Below are 17,831 nucleotides of genomic sequence, written 5' to 3' on the forward strand. Positions count from 1 at the left end.
CTTTGCCCAAAATAATATTTGCAAGGACATCTTTTATGTTATAGAATAATATGAGCTTATTTGAAGCTAAAGGAGAATTTAGCTTTATTTTCCTGCTGGTATTTCTTCAATTATTAATAGTTATAAGAAAATGTGATTTCAAATCAAGGTGTTAGAATTCAGTTATTTATCATAGGCAAAATTAAAAATCTTAAGAAAGTAAAAATAAACACTATTAAAAAGTGAGAACAATATAAGCTTACTAGTAAGTGGAATACATGAAATGTAGTTTCTCACCTATTCGATAAAGTGCAGTACACACATAACTTAGTGCCTGCATGCTAAGTCACTTCAGTCATGTCTAACTCTTTGCAACCCTATGGACTGTAGCCTTCCAGGCTCCTCTGTCCATGGGATTCACCAGGGAAGAATACTGGAGTGAGTTGCCATACCCTCCTCCATGGGATCTTCCCAACCCAGGGATCGAACCTGCATCTCTTTTGTCTCCTGCATTGGCAGGTGGGTTCTTTACTACTAGCACCACCTGGGAAGCCTGCATAACTTAGGGATATTATTTAAATAAACATTTATCACCCATGGTATAGATGACAGAGAACTAACAAGGCCATCATACAAAACTTCTCTTCCAGAGTGGCCCACCAGGTCAGACCATCCTCTCTGGACAAGTTCTTCAAACACCATGAGTTTCTCTGTTATTTGTCACAGTAATTAAATGACAAATATCATTACCAGCCAAGCAACAGAATGAGGTAGGATGTGATTTTCAAGATATTATTCTTGCATTTACTTATACAAATGTTTGACTGGTTAAGTCCTGACTAACTCTTGTAGTTAACAAGACACCAGGTATCACAGAATATTCTAAGGAACAAGCCACAAATAAATATTTGTACTCCTGCAAATCATAATGACTCCATAGGTTGAATTTCAGTTTCTTCTTGTCTGAAATGTAGCCCACTTACTTCACTTGCCGACTCTGACCTCAGTTTCAACAAGTCCACTGCGCCCATGAGTCAAAGCCACTTCTTGGATTCAACAGTTCTTTATGCCCCTCCCTACTCACTCTGGGCCCCCAAGAGAGGACTTTCTAGGGGATCATTCAAAGCAGCTATGATGGGAATGGCCTATTACCCAAACACTGCCTGGACCTGTCAGGAAACACCTACAGGGATTCCAAGAAAGAAGTGGCAGTAATGGCATAGGTATGTTTTAAAATTAAGTTAGGTACCTGAAAGATTTAAAGACATGGACAGCAGAGAGAAGTTCAACTGGAGGTAGCTCAATGACAGACACCCACCACCAGAGATAAGAAAGGGAGAGAAAGGAGAGTGAGAAATGGAAGTAAGTGGAAAACCATGGGAAAGACAAAAAGAGGGGAGAAATTGAGAGTGTGTATAAAAGGGAATGGAAGAAGAGAAAATGAAGAAGAGTGACAGGCAGAACTGAATGTTGAGAACAAACACACTATCAAAATCTGAAAGTGAAAGATCTGTCCTATATATCCTAATTCCAAAACAGGATGAAAAGTAGGAGATATTTAATATGAACATAATGACTTCCTAAAAATCACAGTGAGAATAGAGCATGAGAATTCTGGATGCTTGTTCTCTGATGATAGAGAAAAGAACAAGATTTACTCTCTATTAGTAAAAGGACAGCTTGAAGTTATCTGAACATCTATCCAAAATGATTGAATTTGTGCCCTGCTCAGAACTTCCCTGTTCTCAGAGGGATAGTTGGATCCTTTTACCCAGTTATGTTTTGCCCTAAATTCCCACCCCAGCAGGAAAACTGTCTCCTATTAGGAAGCATGCCAGAGCTCACCACCAGGCCCATCTCCAGCATGCCTGGCTGCTGCTGCTGCTAAGTCGCTTCAGTCGTGTCCAACTCTGTGAGACCCCGGGGACGGCAGCCCACCAGGCTCCCACGTCCCTGGGATTCTCCAGGCAAGAACACTGGAGTGGGTTGCCATTGCCTTCTCCAATGCATGAAACTGAAAAGTGAAAGTGAAGTCGCTCAGTCATGTCCGATGGGTGGTTAATGCAGCAGCAGCAACCACCAGGAACCTGAGACTGGAAAGAAGGATGATTGGGAAGAGCTGAGTGTGATGTTTCAAGTTATGCTAATCATTCTCATCTAAGGGATAATCCTGAGAGTTGGCATATTTTTCTCTAAAAATTCAACCCATTCATTGTTTTAAATAGATAGTATACTTGAGCTTTTTCCTTTCCTAGAAAAATACATCTTCAAATGTCTCTCAAGTGCACCTTCAATATGATCTATGAACTAACAGCTACCACCCCCTCCTCTGAAGTACTCCACTCCTCTGTTTGGCATGGGTTCTAGAAAACTATCTTGTTTTTTCTCAATTTGATTAAAGACTAACCCTTCCCGGTCCCAGACCGGAAACAGATACTTGACTTGAGCCTGAGTAAATTAAAATAAAGTATAACCACCCTGCCTTAATTTTTGATATTATGATTCCATGGAGGCACCTATGGTGACCCTGGCATTTTCACTGCCCTATACCATTGCCAATTACATAATGTTTACTTAAGTTACAAAACATTTACCACCACTCATTTATCTTTTATATTACATCCACTAATATTAGGTGGGTTTCTGTAATCAAGTGAGTACCCTGCATTAGTCTACAGCTGTCTCTCTTGTACTTTTCCTGTCCTTTGTCCTCAAGTGGATCCACGCCAGCGGACCTAAGGAATGGCAGCACCGTGACAGAGTTTATCCTCGTGGGCTTTGAGCAGAGCACCTCTTCCACTCGGGCATTGCTCTTTGCCCTCTTCCTAGCCCTCTACAGCCTTGCCATGACCATGAATGGCCTCATCATCTTCATCACCTGGACAGACCCCAGGCTCAACAGCCCCATGTACTTCTTCCTTGGCCACCTGTCCTTCCTGGATGTCTGCTTCATCACCACCACCATCCCACAGATGCTGGTCCACCTGACAGTGAAGAACCATGTTGTCTCCTTTGTCTCTTGCATGACCCAGATGTACTTGGTCTTCTGTGTGGGTGTGGCTGAGTGCATCCTCTTGGCTTTCATGGCCTATGACCGTTATGTTGCCATCTGCCACCCACTGGCCTATGCCTAGATCATAAGCCAGCAGGTCTGCGTGAGCCTGGTGAGTATTGCCTGGTCCTTTGGGCTTATCAATGGCATCTTGCTTGAGTATATGTCATTCCGGAATCCCTTCTGCAGAGACCACCATATAGAAAACTTCTTCTGTGAGGCTCTCCTGTGGAGACCCCCAGTTTAGTCTGAGAGTCATCTTTGCCGATGCCATTGTGGTGCTGCTCAGCCCCATGGTGCTCATCGTCATCTCCTATGCCCACATCCTGGCCTCCATCCTGGGCAGGAACTCCTCCTCTGGTCGAGGCAAGACCTTCTCTACTTGTGCCTCCCATCTGACCGTGGTCATCTTTTTCTACACCTCAGCCATGTTCTCTTACATGAACCCCCGCAGCACACACGGTCCTGACAAAGACAAGCCTTTCTCCCTCCTCTACACCATCATCACCCCCATGTGCAACCCCGTCATCTACAGTTTCCGAAACAAAGAAATGAAGGGGGCCATGGCGAGGGCCCTTAGGAGAAGCAGCCTTTCCCAGGCAGAGTCTGTCTAGTGGGAAGATGCCTGGAGGGGCAGCTTCCTCCTCCAGTCCTGAGAGTTGGATAACTTTCCTGTGCTGAGAGGCTCCAGGAAAGAGCATTCATAGGTTCCTTGGCACCAGCATCAGGCCTGGAAGTTCCTATTAATGTCTAATGCTCATCTATCTGATGTACCTTTAAGCACTGTGTTCTCTTGGACCTTTTTCAGGAGACTTGGAGACCTTTCTGAGTAATTTTCTTCTAAGTTCTCACAACAGGATCTATAACACATAACCACACTTAATTCTATTTCATTTTCTTTGCATAGCACTTTTATATGCTCTTCCCAGCCTCAGTTCTGCCTAGGCATTTAGGAGTAAACATTTTCTTTCAACTTAATCTGTTTTTCTTTCTCACACTTCATTCTCACTTCCTGAATCTGCCCTCATCCAGTCTGCTTCTATATGAGAAACAGTAGAGGAAGAAAAAGAAAAAGGTTATTAGGGAGCAGTTGACACCAAAGAAGTTAGAGAAAAGAAAAAGAAAAACGAGGCATCATCAGCCTGAACTTTACCTTGTTTGCCTCCACTAGCCCAGGAGAGGGAATATGCAGCTGCGTTTGTTGTTATGTTTACGCTTCTGTGTGTTAGGGAAGGGCAAGTAGGAGAGGCCAGGTGTCAAATCTCTTCTTCCTCAGTCCTTTAGTTTTCTTAAGTACATGACTATTTAATATTTCTCTTCAGATTCAAGTATCGGTTTGGCCAAAAAGTTTGTTCAAGTTTTTACATTATGGAAAGACCTGAATGAACATTTTGGCCAACTCAATAGTGAGTACCTCTACCAAGCTTCTCAGACTGCCGGTTTCCTTCCCTTTTACCCATACTCCTAAACAACTCCCCTTTCCCTACTGCCTATTTTTCTCAACCATCTTTCATTTCATTCCAATTCAGTGCTATTCCACCTTCTTCCTTATGGTAAATGGGTCCACTTCATTCCCTATACATGAAATCTCCACACTACCTCCACCACTGCCGATGACTTTCTTAACTTGCAACCCTTCCTCTCTTGGCTTAGCTTCTCTTCTTCATGAAACCCAGTGTCCCTTGAGAGGGCATAATATTCTCAGCTGTTCTCTTTCTTTGCAAACTGCATCCTTCTCATGCTCCTTTCATAACAGATAGCAAAGAAAGGGGCATAGGCCTGTGCTGTGTTTTCTGATGCTACTTCCTTGAGATGAAAGCACCTCACTTGGGATGCTCTCGAATAGATATAGTAATACAACCCTTTTCACATCCTGACATCACATACTAACTACCCTTCACCCCACAAAGCTCTATTCCTTTGAGTCCAATTGGTGATTATCTAGATAACAGAGAACATGTGAGACGCACTACTCAGTCAGCAAGGAGACACCACTGTCACCAAGAAGAAACAATAAACACAGAACCTAAACATTTACATTACCAAAGAAAAACTACACCTAGGCAAAGTGAAGCAGGCAAGAAAGACTTTCTTTAAACCTACTGCAGTAGGGAGACTAATTCAATGCTGGTCAAACAAGTGGCTGGTGAGTTTGTATGAGCTGCAGTAGGGGGATCTTAGGCCTGTGAGTGGCAATTGCCCTTAGCCAGAGTACTTCGGAATGACAGACAGCACTCACTATTAAGCACTTAGGTTTTAACAGATTTAAACTTCACAAAACCCTTTAATAGTATTACCTCCATTTTGAGAAGCAAAACTGAGGACCATAAAAGTTAATTTGCTCAAATTTACTGAGCATTTCAAAAGGCTTAGCTTTTTCTAACTGGGCAGCACTTCCAGAGCATGCACTCCTTAAAAGGTAATCAAATAACTATCCCCAAGAATGGGGCAGTCTTTATATTGAGGAAGTGATACTAGAATTATGCCTCAAAAAATAAGTAGTGAATTAAGATCAACCCTGAATATTCATTGGAAGGACTGTTGCTGAAACTGTGGGCCACCTGTTGCCGAGAGCAGACTCACAGGAAAAGACCCTGACGCTGGGAAACACTAAAGGCAAAAGAAGAGGGCAGCAGAGAATGAGACGGTTATACCATCACGAACTCAACGGACATGAATTTGAGCAAACTCCAGGAGATACTGGAGGAGAGAGGAGCTTGGCGTTCTACAGTCCATGGCGTAGCAGAGTCCTCACGATTTGGCGACTGAACAACAAAGTGAATTAAAAGACTGAAAATGGGTGTGGCATTGGCACGGATTTAGAATTCCAGGCAAAAGGAACTGCCTGATTCGTCATTGAAATGGTGTGTTCAACGTGGATGACAACAGGCCAGTATGGCCAGGAATGCTGAAAAATCAGGCTGCGTGACCCAGAACTGTCTTCTCTAGCCAACGCACTTTCTGGTTCACGGTCCGGAGCTCCGAAGAGCACCGGCCTCAAACGGGAACCTAGGCATGGTGGGGGGCTGACCTTTTGCGGAAGAGAAGCCGCCGCCCTGGCCGCGTTTCCCCCGCCACAGTCTCTGCCCTGGTCCCCAGTGGCATAAGAAGAGCCCACAGGGTCCGCGAAAACTCCTGTAAATGCATTAACTAAAAGCCATCCCGAAATGCGCATCCCTACTCATCTCCCAATGCGAAGCCACTAGTCGCCGGACCGCACGACCACGCTCTAGGGTTACCACACCCCAGCCCAGGGACCGAAACTGTGGGAGGGAACGCCAGGAATTCTACCTAGAGTCCCGGCTCAGCCCGCCCTCAGCTGTAGCCCGGCCCTAGGTTCCTCTTATCTAAAGCCGGCGCCATGTTTCCCAGCCCGCTTTGGCGCTGCACCACTAAACTACCCAGCAGGCCTTGGAGCCCTGACCTGATTGCAGCCGCCGGAAGGGGTGGGCGTGGTCCGCGCTACGAACCTGCGGCCAATCAACTTTCCCCAGCCTCTTAGATCGCCGCTATAGCAACCAGTGAGCGCCTTCTTCTTAGCCGCCCCTCCGGGGCTGGGGAGCCCGAACCAGACCACTCTGGGAGATACCAGCTTTTCTGGGAGACTCCGCAGCCGCCCGCCCGCGCTGGTGACGCGGGCTTCAGGGTTGGGATACCCTCCCAGCTGAGTGCATTTGTTTAAATGCCACGCCCCTTTGACGAAGGATGAGATGGGATGGGGGCGGAGCAAAGCTAGAGGCTGGCTTAAGTAGGTCTTTGCCTATCACGTGAAATCAACTTTAGCGCCCATCCTAGTCCGCGGATCTGTAACCTCGTTCGTTCCAGGAGACTTCGCCCGTTTCAGAGTTGCGTAACTGTTGCGTTCCTCTTCCCTCCTTTGGGCAACGGCAGTATTCTCTGAGCTTCCTTACCTCCCTTTTCAGTTACAGACTCCAGGAAACCTTCCTTGTTCCCTTGACCCTTCGGAGTTCACTGGACTTTCTTTACTGTCCCTTCATGGTTTTTTTCCTGACACTGTACTGTAATTCACTTTTCTGTCTTCCCCGCTATTCTGAGATTCATTTTTTAGTTCATAGCACATTGCCAGACTATAGGTGGTGCTATAATTCTGTTTCCTCAGTGAAATCTTAAGCAGACTCCTGCTATATTAACCAAATAAAAGCAAAGCTGTTCTGGTAGAAGTGGAGTGTCAGTGTCCAAAGCCCTGGACCTTCAAGGAAAATCCTAAGGCACCATAATTAGTGACTTAATCAGTTTAATATATATGGCTTACCCAGGACACGGAAACTAAACGTACCTAGAGCCTCCCAGAACACCCTTAAAAATCTCATTTGGGGATTTCAAATCTGATTACATGTGTTTATTTTTATTTTCCAGTCTAAAGACCTAGATAGCTATTTCTCTCTTCAGTTTAATTTCTTACCCTCTTCACCCAGCTCTGGGCTTTGAGGCTAAGCTGTATGGACCACATCAACAGATTCCCTTACCTCTGATTTTCTATTGGATTAAGCCAATGATAGCCATTCCCTTCTTCAGGGGATCTTCCCCACTCACGGATAAAACTGGAGTCTCATGTGTCTCCTGCATTGGCAGACAGGTTCTTTACCAGCTGAAGCACTGAGGAAGACGTATCTAGTGTTTAGAATTGTGTTTAAATATACCCTCGGAAAATATTTTGTAGGCATGTATTCTTAAATGTAGTCAACTACCCCTGGGCTTCCCTGGTGGCTCAGACGGTAAAGCATTTGCCTGCAATGTGGGAGACCTGAGTTCGATTCCTGGGGTGGGAAGATCCCCTGGAGAAGGAAATGGCAATCCACTCCAGCATTCTTGCCTGGAAAATCCCATGGACGGAAGAGCCTGATAGGCCATAATCCATGGGGTCACAAAAAGTCAGGCATGACTGAGTGACTTCACTTCACTATTCTTAAATGTACTCCAAAGCTACTGTTTTATGCCTCATTCTGTCCCTTACTTTTTCACTGAGCACCGTTTTTCATCTCCCTCCACGCTACCAGATGCTAGCATTTACTCTGTTGCTGCAGTTTGATGCCTGCTATTCCATGATGTGCAGTATTCACTCACAATATTGTATCTATCCATGCCTCCACTGATGAACACCCACGTTGCCCACAACTCCACTCCACTACAAATAACCTGGTAAGAACATTTTCCTATTAGTCCCCTACTGGACCTGTAAGGAATCTGTTTTATATTTCTTAGGAGAGGAATTTCTGGGCCATATCAATGTATTTAATGTATCCGAGTTATACCAGATTGCTTTCCAGAAGTGATGCCATCAGTCTTGCAGCAGTGCAAGTTTCTATATTTCTACATTCCTGACATTAGTAATTATATGGATTTCTGATTTTTGCTCTTTTGATAGATGTGAACTGATACCTCATTGTTGGTTTACTTTGTATTTGATTACTAATGATTTTGATCAAATTTCCATATCCATGTTAGTGTTTTCTGTTCTTAAATTGCCTGTTGATATTATTTGAAACTTTTTTTCCTATCGGGTTACTGTCTTTTCCCTGTTCCTTTGCAGGAGTTCCATATATGTTCTAGGATGATATTACATCTTTGTTGGTTTTAATCAGAACACATTTTTTCTTCATTTTACCATCTGCGAATTGTCCTTGTCCATAGTGCCCTTTATAGAACATAAGTCTTTGTTTTGTAATCAAATTCCTCAGTTTTTGCCTTATGGTTTGTGCTTTTGAAAGTATTTGCATATGTGGACTACTTTCTTAGTTATGCCTCCTCTGTGCCGGGCATCTCTAAATCTGAGTTCCCTGGAGGCATCTCTGTAATCCTTGCATCAACTCCTCTTCATTAGACTCCAAAATATTTGCATTGACTGAGTTTTATTCTTAAGAGAATCACATGTTCCTTTAGCCTTGTCTCCCATAAAATCTCAGGTTATGAATATTGTATCATTTAACTATTTGAAGTTAAGCTTCCCGTAATCCTGGACACACATCTCACCTTACCTCCTTGGCTACTAGGGAGAACTAAAATGGCCTAGTACTGTCTTTCAAGATTTCCTTCACTCTCATTCCACTTGATGAAATTCGTCTTTTGGGGTCAAAATTAGACCTTGAGTTGCAAACTCTTCTCTGCCATCATCTCCCTTATGAAAGATGATATTATACTAAATCAACATACCTCTCAGTCCTGGATTTTGGTTTTATGCTGGTTTCATGATTTGTTCCTGGAACCTTTAATCCAGTTTATCTGTTTGGACAGGCTCTAGCACATTCTTCCAATGATATCACTTATTTTCTTCTCCTTTATCTTCACCTAAATAATTCCTTTCTTCTTTCCACTCTCAAAGACATAAAATCCCATAAAAGACTCTATTTTCTTGATGTAAAGTACTACTTTGACTTTCTTTCTATCATTTCTTTTGTTTTTATTCCTCCTACTTACTCCTTTAGATCTCTTTTTTTCTTTCCTTCCTTCTCTTCCTGCCCATTTTCCCCCTCCTTTCCATTCTGAATTTTACAAATACTGAGGGCCAGGGCTGGCTTTCTGTAGATCATAGCAAAGAAGCTACTTCTGTCTCAGAAGCAAGTTCCCCACAAATATGTGATATGTGTCACTTGACTGGCCATTCCTTTCCAGTTGCACATCAGAACCCAGTTCTGTTTCTTCAGAACAATGTACTGCACCTTTTTTCACTGACACGGTCCAGGCATAGAAAGCTTGGTAGGCCCCATCCTACCAAGTTTATTTATCTACATGACATTTTATTTTCCTGTGTAAAAACTCATTGTATTTTATATTACTTGTACTTTGACCACTGGTGTAGAGGCCATAGGTACTTTTTTGTCCAACCCTTTCTACTTACTTTTTCAAGAGAATTATAGGATGCCACCTCAGCTACTGCTTTTCTTCCAGTGTTATATTTGATGTCCTCTGTAGTATAAAATTTTTGAACATTTTTTTCACTGTTTTCTCCATTTTATCTTGTCATCCCCTCCCACCCATTGACTCCCAACATACACACACACACACACACACACACACCATTCCCATTTTGAAACTGAAGTGCTCTTAATTGCTCATAGAAAAAATTTTCTGAAAAGCACTCTATTCCAATTCAAGAACACATCATACCCTCATCTTTAGGCTGAGAGCAAGGTAAGAACATGGACCTTGACTGCTTGGAGTCTGCCCCTGTGCCTATCACTTCCCATGAGACAAGTTGGCAATTGGTAAATACTTGCTGGTAGATGGATTCAGTCATGGTCCCCTTCTTGGATGTGTTTTTCCATCATCCTTATAAGAATTATTTACCTACTCAAAAATGAATTTTGAATTTCCCTTTTTATTCTCAAAGTAGACTTCAAGCCACCATAATCTTCCCTTAGCATATTGTAACTACTTACAGCAGACTAAGATGCAGAACCATTTAATAAGGGAAAAAAACCCTGATTTCAGACACACATGGTTCTGGTTGTAATGCTGTCATTGATTGTGCAAGTTTGCACATATTATTCCATCTAATACTTTAGTTATAACCAATGATATAATGTTTATTCACTATAAACCCTCTTAAAAGGATACGATACATTTTTATGAAGTAGTTGAGATAGAAATAAGGTAAATTCCGCTGACCAAAGGGTCTAAGTGTGAGAGAAACTATTTTATAAGAAAAAGAATTTGCTTGTTATTCTATAACAGGCAGGAGTGGGAAGAGAGCAAGAGAAGGATAGGGTGGAGAAGCCTGTGAAAGGCATAAACTCCTCAGTGGGAACTTTCCTTGTGATCACTCCCCTATTCTTGAATGAATGTGAGTGAGTGTGTGTGTGTGTGTGTGTGTGTGTGTGTGTGTATTCAAGTTTACAGTAAAATTTTTATATGCCTAATAAGATCATATTTCTTGTTGAAACTAGTGAAAGTGCTGTTTTATGTGTCCTGTAATTGATAAGGAGGCAGCTTGCATGACCTTGGGGGTGTGGATGCAGAGGGAAGGAGAAGCACAATAGACCATAAAACATGCAGAAACTGTATTGCATGCTGTGGAATTCCCAGATTCTGGAATTGAAATTTGGGCCAGACTTAATCAGATTACTAAGAAACACAAGTAGTCTCTTCAAACATAGGAGTTATACATAAAGTAGCGATATGGTCATCACTAAGGTTTCTTTCAGCAATAACATTTTTGAAGACTCTAAGAAATAGTGACCTTTTTCTCAGCTCTAAAATCCTGTAATTTTTCATTTGTCTATTTAAGACACATTTAGACACTTTAGTGATATTAAAAAGTTCATTTTCTAAATAAGCTCTTTAAATAATGAAACTTTAAAATATGTGATAACAAAGCATGGTGATAGTTGAATTGGCAGTATTTTCTCTTTCTTTATGGTGCCTAGAATAATGACATGCCACACAATCAGTACTGCCTTAAAGTCAATATAATAAGATTCAGAGACTATAAAAATTAGAAGGCAGTTCCAGCTCTCAAGATATTCATAACTTGGAAGGGGGAATAACAAGCATAAAGAATAGGAGAAGTGAGGAAAAATACAATAACTGTCCCTCAAAGAGGTGTAAAAAATAAGATTTGTATGTTTAAGAAAGAAAGAGATCACATTAGGAAAGGCTGCATGGAGGAAGTAGCCTTTGAGAAGGGCCTCAAAAAACAGATAGGATTCCAACTGGCAGAGATGAGACGGAGTAGGAATAATAGCAAAAAATTAGCGTCAGGAATATGGGCACTTCTAGAGAATGGCGAATAAGCACGTTTTGATTCAAGGGTTTATTAACCCTTTCTGGCTTTAAGAATATTATGAAAGCTATGAACCCAATTCCTATAAATAAAAGCACAAATTTCATAATCAAAAAGTTTTTGTATACTCTTTCTGGAGATTTCCCATTACAGGTAGCATAAGGGAGAGGAGAGGAAAGCAGCCTTGGAGTATATCCCATGAGAGCTGGTGCAGGTGATCAAGACTGCAGAAGACTCTTTTCTGAAGGAGAAATTTGGACCTGACTGCATTTGGGAAGAATGGTAAAAGAAATGGAATCAAGATCCAGGGGGACACAGGGACACGTCTAGTTTAACTCATCCAGAGATTAAAAGAGCTATGATACCTTAGGGAATCATTTCTAGCTGACTGGATGATACAGGTTTGTGGCTGATGTTATGGTGTCTAGAAAAGGTACCTAGGAAATGAAATGTTTGGCTTTAAAAGTATGCCAGAACCTGACTGGGGAGTTTAACTACCCCCACTGTATTTTACGCTTAATTCAGGAAAGAATGGGACATGATGCAGATTTCTGAGGAGAATGAACATTCACAGCTGTGGTTTAGGAAAATGAATATTCAGAGCTTTGGTTTAGGAAAATCAATCTTAAGGGTTATGGGTGTGTGGGAGGCCAAGGCCATTTAGGAGTTCATTGCAGTTGGCTTTTATATCCTTTAAATACATCCTATTTATTCAGTTCCCCTTCTGTCCTCGCCACCCACTATTTGCAGAGCCAGGACTTCAGTAAGCATTTGGTGGTGCTTGCTGAATTGAAAATCGTAAATTTACTTTGAGGGTCCCCTTGTAATGTCCCTATTACTCACCAGATGGCACCATTACAGCATTACTTATAGATCAGGCTTCCTTCTAAAGCACAGTGCTTCCAAGCAGAATATGTTTCTTTGAGGGAATTCACCTTGGGACAATCTAGAGGTGAGGGGCAGGGGGTTGGCAGCGGAGTGGATGGTAGCTAGAATGAAAAATTCAAGAATTCTCTTTCTACACTGTAAATCAACTAAACCTCAACTTTTAAAAATATTCCTTTTGTACTTTTACATATTATTTCTTATTGTAACAGAGTATCTTGGCTGAATTTCTATTCCTAGGCATATAGATGGCGAAAGATGCTTAGAAAAACCTGCCTTTTCAAAGATGCAAGCAGTTTTCTGTCTTGTAAGAAGTATTAGACTCAAATATATCTGGGAAAGAACTGTCCCTTGGTTCTGGGAATACTTCTAGGTGAGCCATTTTGTTATACATATCAAGCTGAGACCATACGCTGGTGAAATTGAGGCCACCTAAAACTGTATATTTATGTTGCAAGCCAGTTTGCATCTTAGAAAAATAATGATTTCTCTAAGACAGATTTTAGTTGCACCATGCTAAAGTTATAATTTATTTCTATGAAGTTGTATGTTTTCATTTTGAGATTCAGACCTAACCCCTGAGAAATTTCCTAACGCAAGATAGGAGGGCCAGAAACAAAGACTTCTGACTACGTACATGCAGCTTTGCGTTGAGCTCAGACCTGAAGTGCAGCACAAAGCTATAAGGGCACCGGGACCATCGCCTCACTGCCGCACATCAGCACTGCCCTGACAAATTCCCAAGTACTAGAAGACTTGCATGTAATGGTAGATAAGATTCTTAGCACCTTGTAATGGATGCCAATATAATTTGAATTCGTTGAATAAAGTGGTGAGTAATCAGATTTATGCAGACTTCAATTCAGTATAGGAAATACTCTAGAGGCCCCAGGAGGCAAAGGTGTTATCAGTTCAGGCAGGGTCATTTCTTCTTTGGTATTTTTTCAAATTAAAAAGCCTCATTACCATTTATTAATAGTTAGGTGATTCTTACCTTTTTACTTAATTCTTACGTTTTAGAATTAAATTGAAATAATAGATCTCTCTAGAGACTATACATACACAGTTTTGCATTCAATTTAAAGGGGTTGGGGCCCCCTGAAATTCAACAGTGACCCCATGCATGAGTCCCAGGGTTAGAAATCTCATGTGAAACTGATTCATCAGATGCATTATAAGGAAGAAATGCCAGAGGAGAGTGGGGAGTCTGAAGAAGTGGGGAAGGAGGTGGGAGAGAAACCTGTGCTGTGTCCCTCTGGGATGTTGGTACAGGTCACTGAAGACAGTTGAAGAACTGCTTTTTCTGGGGAGATTTTTACCTATTTGGACTTGAGAGGAATTGCTAGAGACATTCTGGGGGCCCTGGGCTAGGGGACTGATGACACATTTTGGATAGTAGGCATAGGAAGAATTGAATTGGCGTCAAGGGTTAAAGGGCTCAACCAGACCATTCTACAGGTGCTGAAGGGCTAAGGTGCCTTGAGATTCACGTCATACTCTGCAGAATCTGAGCTACAGGCAACAGGGAAGAGGCATAAGAGTGGGGCTGTGTCAGGGTATATCTGGGAACATCAGCTTCTTCCTCTAAAGAAGCATGTGCAGAAGGCCATCTTCTCTGTGCCATTGTATTATCGCCCACTAGACTCTAAAAGGTCACTAACCAAAACCAACTCGGGAATTACTTGTTCCAACTGAGAAGATGAAAACTGAGTAAAACTAACATTACTTCCTTTTCAGGACTCTTAACACTCTTGATTGAGGACATAAAGGATTCCTTTCTCTGAAGATGAAATAGAGCAGTTAGTGGAGTGGGTTCCCATCTAGGGTTAAGTCAGAAGATCTGGGTTTAAGTCCTGGTTATGCAACGTACTAGCTGTATGACCTTGACTAAGTCTTGGAGTCTATTTCTGGAACTGTTAAGTGAAAAAAATAATAGTGCCTACTTCATATGGTCATTGGGATATAAAATTTGGCACAATGTCTGGCACAGAGTAAGTGTTCAATATATGATGGCTATCATTGTTTTTGGTGTTGAATGCTGGAACTGTAACAGAAAACTATCTTCCAGCCCTCAGGGACACTTCCTCGCTAATATACTTTAGCTGCCCTCTCTAAGGTCCCAGCACATATTCCCTAACCACTGAACAACTCAAGCCATCCTCTGGTCATCCTATGTGTACAAAAGTTGCCTTTAAGACCTTTTTGACCCATAATTACAGGACATTTATGAAGAAAGTCCATGTAAGCTTGGGAATCTCATCATCCCCTTGACTGCCCTGAATGATAAGAGTTTTTTAGGTAGGGAAGGATTATATTAAACTAGAACCTTCCCTAAATGTGTTTTCCCAGAGGAGCCAGTCAACACCATCACCCCCTATCCCGAGAGCTGTAAGAAAACTAACATTTGCATAAGATTTCTCAGGTGTCTCATTATTTTTCTCAAAAATTTTTGTCCCCATTTTACACAGACAGAAACTGAGTCTCAAGCAAGGAACCAAGTCTCAAGCAGTCATTTACTATTGGATCTGAGGCTCATTGCCAGTGCTATTTCCACATCTCAGCATCACAGCCGCAGAAACACACATACATATATACACATACCTACATGCATACATATACACATTTGTAGGTGCAAGCATACACACACACACACACACACACACAGCACCCCAGCTCACTATTCTCCCAAATTTTGTTTGAAGCAGCCTTAGGAAGGCTCCAGTGCCCAAGGGAGCAGACTAGAGCTGATGTCAGGCTAAGCTCCGGGGGGAACACCTTACCAGCATTCTCCACTAGAGGCCTGAGGCAGTTTTTGTGGTTTCCTTTGTGATGTGTCAACCCTTCCCTGGTGGCTCAGAGGATAAAGCCTCTGCCCGCAATGCGGGAGACCCGGGTTTGATCCCTGGGTTGGGAAGATCCCCTGGAGAAGGAAATGGCAACCTACTCCAGTATTCTTGCCTGGAGAATCCCATGGACGGGGAGCCCGGTGGGCTACAGTCCACGGGGTCGCAAAGAGTCGGACACGACTGAGCGACTTCACTTTCACTTCACTTTGTGATGTGTCACTCTGCCAGAGATCCCAGGCAATCCCTCCTGAACAATGCCCCCTCCCTACCCCTCCCATGAAACAGGTGTCATGCCTACCATTCTAGGACTCCACTTTGGAAATCATCTCCTGGGAACCAGGTGCCCCACTGAAATCTCCTGCACATCTGGAGTTCTGGCTACTAAAAAACCCTTGTTTGGGAATCTCAACGTGTACCCTCTCCTTCCTCAGTCCAGCTTGAGGTCAAGGTCCAGGACGGAAGTGACAGCAGGTAAAGATGGCAATGCATATCCCAGTCAGGGTAGGGACAGTCAACTCCTTGGAACCAGAGGCAAGAAGAGAGGAGGGAAGGCATGGTCCCTGTAGTTCCCACTAAGCCTGTGTCCATGCAGTGGGTCCAGAAGCCCCACCCTGCCATTGCCCTAGTACCAGTCAGCAAGGAGGGGAGATGACACCTCTTTATTAAGGTTAACACCAAGGAAAGCATTGAGAAGGAATACACAGAGGAAGAGGAAGGGCACACAAAGTCACCACTTGAGGAGGTGGGAGGGAGGCATATCAGTTAGGAACGCCAGGACAGCCACATGCTTCATGCCCTGGTTGTGGGGGAAAAGAGGAGAGGAGAGGGGAAAGCGTCATGAGAGCCTGGGGCTCATAGAAGGTCTGAAGCCCCCTGAACCTAACACCAGAGCCACAAGCCCTGCCCCTCAGGGCTCACACACTACTACACAGGTCAACACACATAATGCACACAAGACATTATGGAGGCAACACCGAGAGTCAGCGGGCAGGGAAGTATTGACAGGAAAAGGAACTGAAGTTAAGCAGGTATAGCCAGGAGAGAGTTTTCGGCTGCGGCCCCCAAGAGTCCCTCAAATGCCCCCTAAATCTGGGCTGTTGCTGAGCAATCCCCCCCCACCTCAAGTCTCTGCCTGTGAACTGGGCTCTTTGTTCTCTAAGCCCCAGTGAGTGGATAAAGCAATCCCAGATGAAGTCAGTGACAAGGCAGGATCCGCTCTGCATGCAAAATCCTAGAGGTTGAGCTATAATGTCTTCATGCACATTCAGAGCCAGCTCCTCCCAGCCCAGGGGCCCTCGGAACCCCATTCACCCAGATTCCTAGGGCTGCAGTTCCCTCCTCAAGCTTCTTTTACCAATCAGCAGCCGCAGAGGTCTGTGAGGGGGAGAGGCTTCTGCAGAACGCTGAATAGCTTGGATTTCATCAGAAGGGTAAATTTTCTGTTGCCAGAACAGAATACCCCCAATTCCTTAATTTCTAGGTAAATCGTTAGAGATTATTTGCCATAGTCCTAGATAAGTCCTTTTTCAGAATAGAAAAAGCAGAATTTTATTTACACAAGTCAGGGGTTCTCCTGTTGGCTGGGGCGGGGGAAAGGGCAGGGTAGGGGATTGGATGGGAGTCCAGAGGTGGGCGCTTCCTCTCCCGGAACCTCACCTTTCCGCAGTTTGCTACTTCTTGCTTGGTGAGGCAGAAAGAATTCTTGATGCTCCCAAAGTCCTTCACCCTATAAATGCTTCCTCAAGGAAGTCTCTTCTGCCTGACCCACAAGAGCAGCGGTCGGAGTGAAGCACGCTGCATCGCGCCGTTCAGTCCCCTTATTTACTCGGAAACCCAAAGTCAGCCCGGGAAAGTAGTGCCCCCTCGGAGTCCCCTCACAGAGAGGCCTCGCCTTCCAGCTGCAGCAGGGTAATGTCGGGCAGATCGAGGGGCTCCACAAGTGGCCCGTCCCCCCCTAGGAGGCCAGCACAGGGGCTCTCCGGGAGCTCACAGTGACTAGTGGGTGTGGCGGAGCTGGGCATCTCCTTTTCTTCTTCATCGTCGTCCTCCTCGTCCTCTGGATCGCGACCCAGCAAACCGCTGTCCCCGATCCCAGGCGAAGGGGTCTCCGGATCTCGGCGGGCGCCCGGGAAGTTCCCCTTGTTGCCGACCACGCCCAGGCCACCCTGGCGGGGCGCGGTGGTCATAATCTGGCACATGGAGACGATGGCTCGCTGGTTGGCGCACACGTCGTCCGAGAGCACCTGGATGTGCGAGGCCTGCTCGTCCAGGGCCCCCCGCATGGCCCTCACGTCCTCAAACAGGGCCTGCAGCTGGGCCTTCAGGTGCT

The 17,831-nt window shown here is 43.9% G+C and overlaps 1 protein-coding gene and 1 pseudogene across 1 annotated transcript; one reads left to right on the plus strand and one right to left on the minus strand.

Moving 5' to 3' along the window:
* The first annotated feature begins 1,245 nt into the window (after nt 1-1,245).
* On the plus strand, nt 1,246-3,645 carry LOC104986855 (annotated as a pseudogene).
* Nucleotides 3,646-16,142: 12,497 nt separating this feature from the next.
* On the minus strand, nt 16,143-17,825 carry CCDC184 (coiled-coil domain containing 184). The gene has a single exon (XM_010837494.1). It carries the CDS (start codon nt 17,782-17,784, stop codon nt 17,377-17,379), a length of 408 nt encoding a protein of 135 aa, XP_010835796.1. The 5' UTR covers nt 17,785-17,825; the 3' UTR covers nt 16,143-17,376.
* Nucleotides 17,826-17,831: the final 6 nt, after the last annotated feature.

This window comes from Bison bison, unplaced genomic scaffold (genome assembly GCF_000754665.1).
Source record: "Bison bison bison isolate TAMUID 2011002044 unplaced genomic scaffold, Bison_UMD1.0 scf7180017864077, whole genome shotgun sequence".
Classification (NCBI taxonomy): domain Eukaryota; kingdom Metazoa; phylum Chordata; class Mammalia; order Artiodactyla; family Bovidae; genus Bison; species Bison bison.

Excerpts from the sequence above, each read along its gene's own strand:
- CCDC184 (XM_010837494.1), bottom strand. The coding sequence starts at position 17,784 with ATGCGGGGGGCCCTGGACGAGCAGGCCTCGCACATCCAGGTGCTCTCG.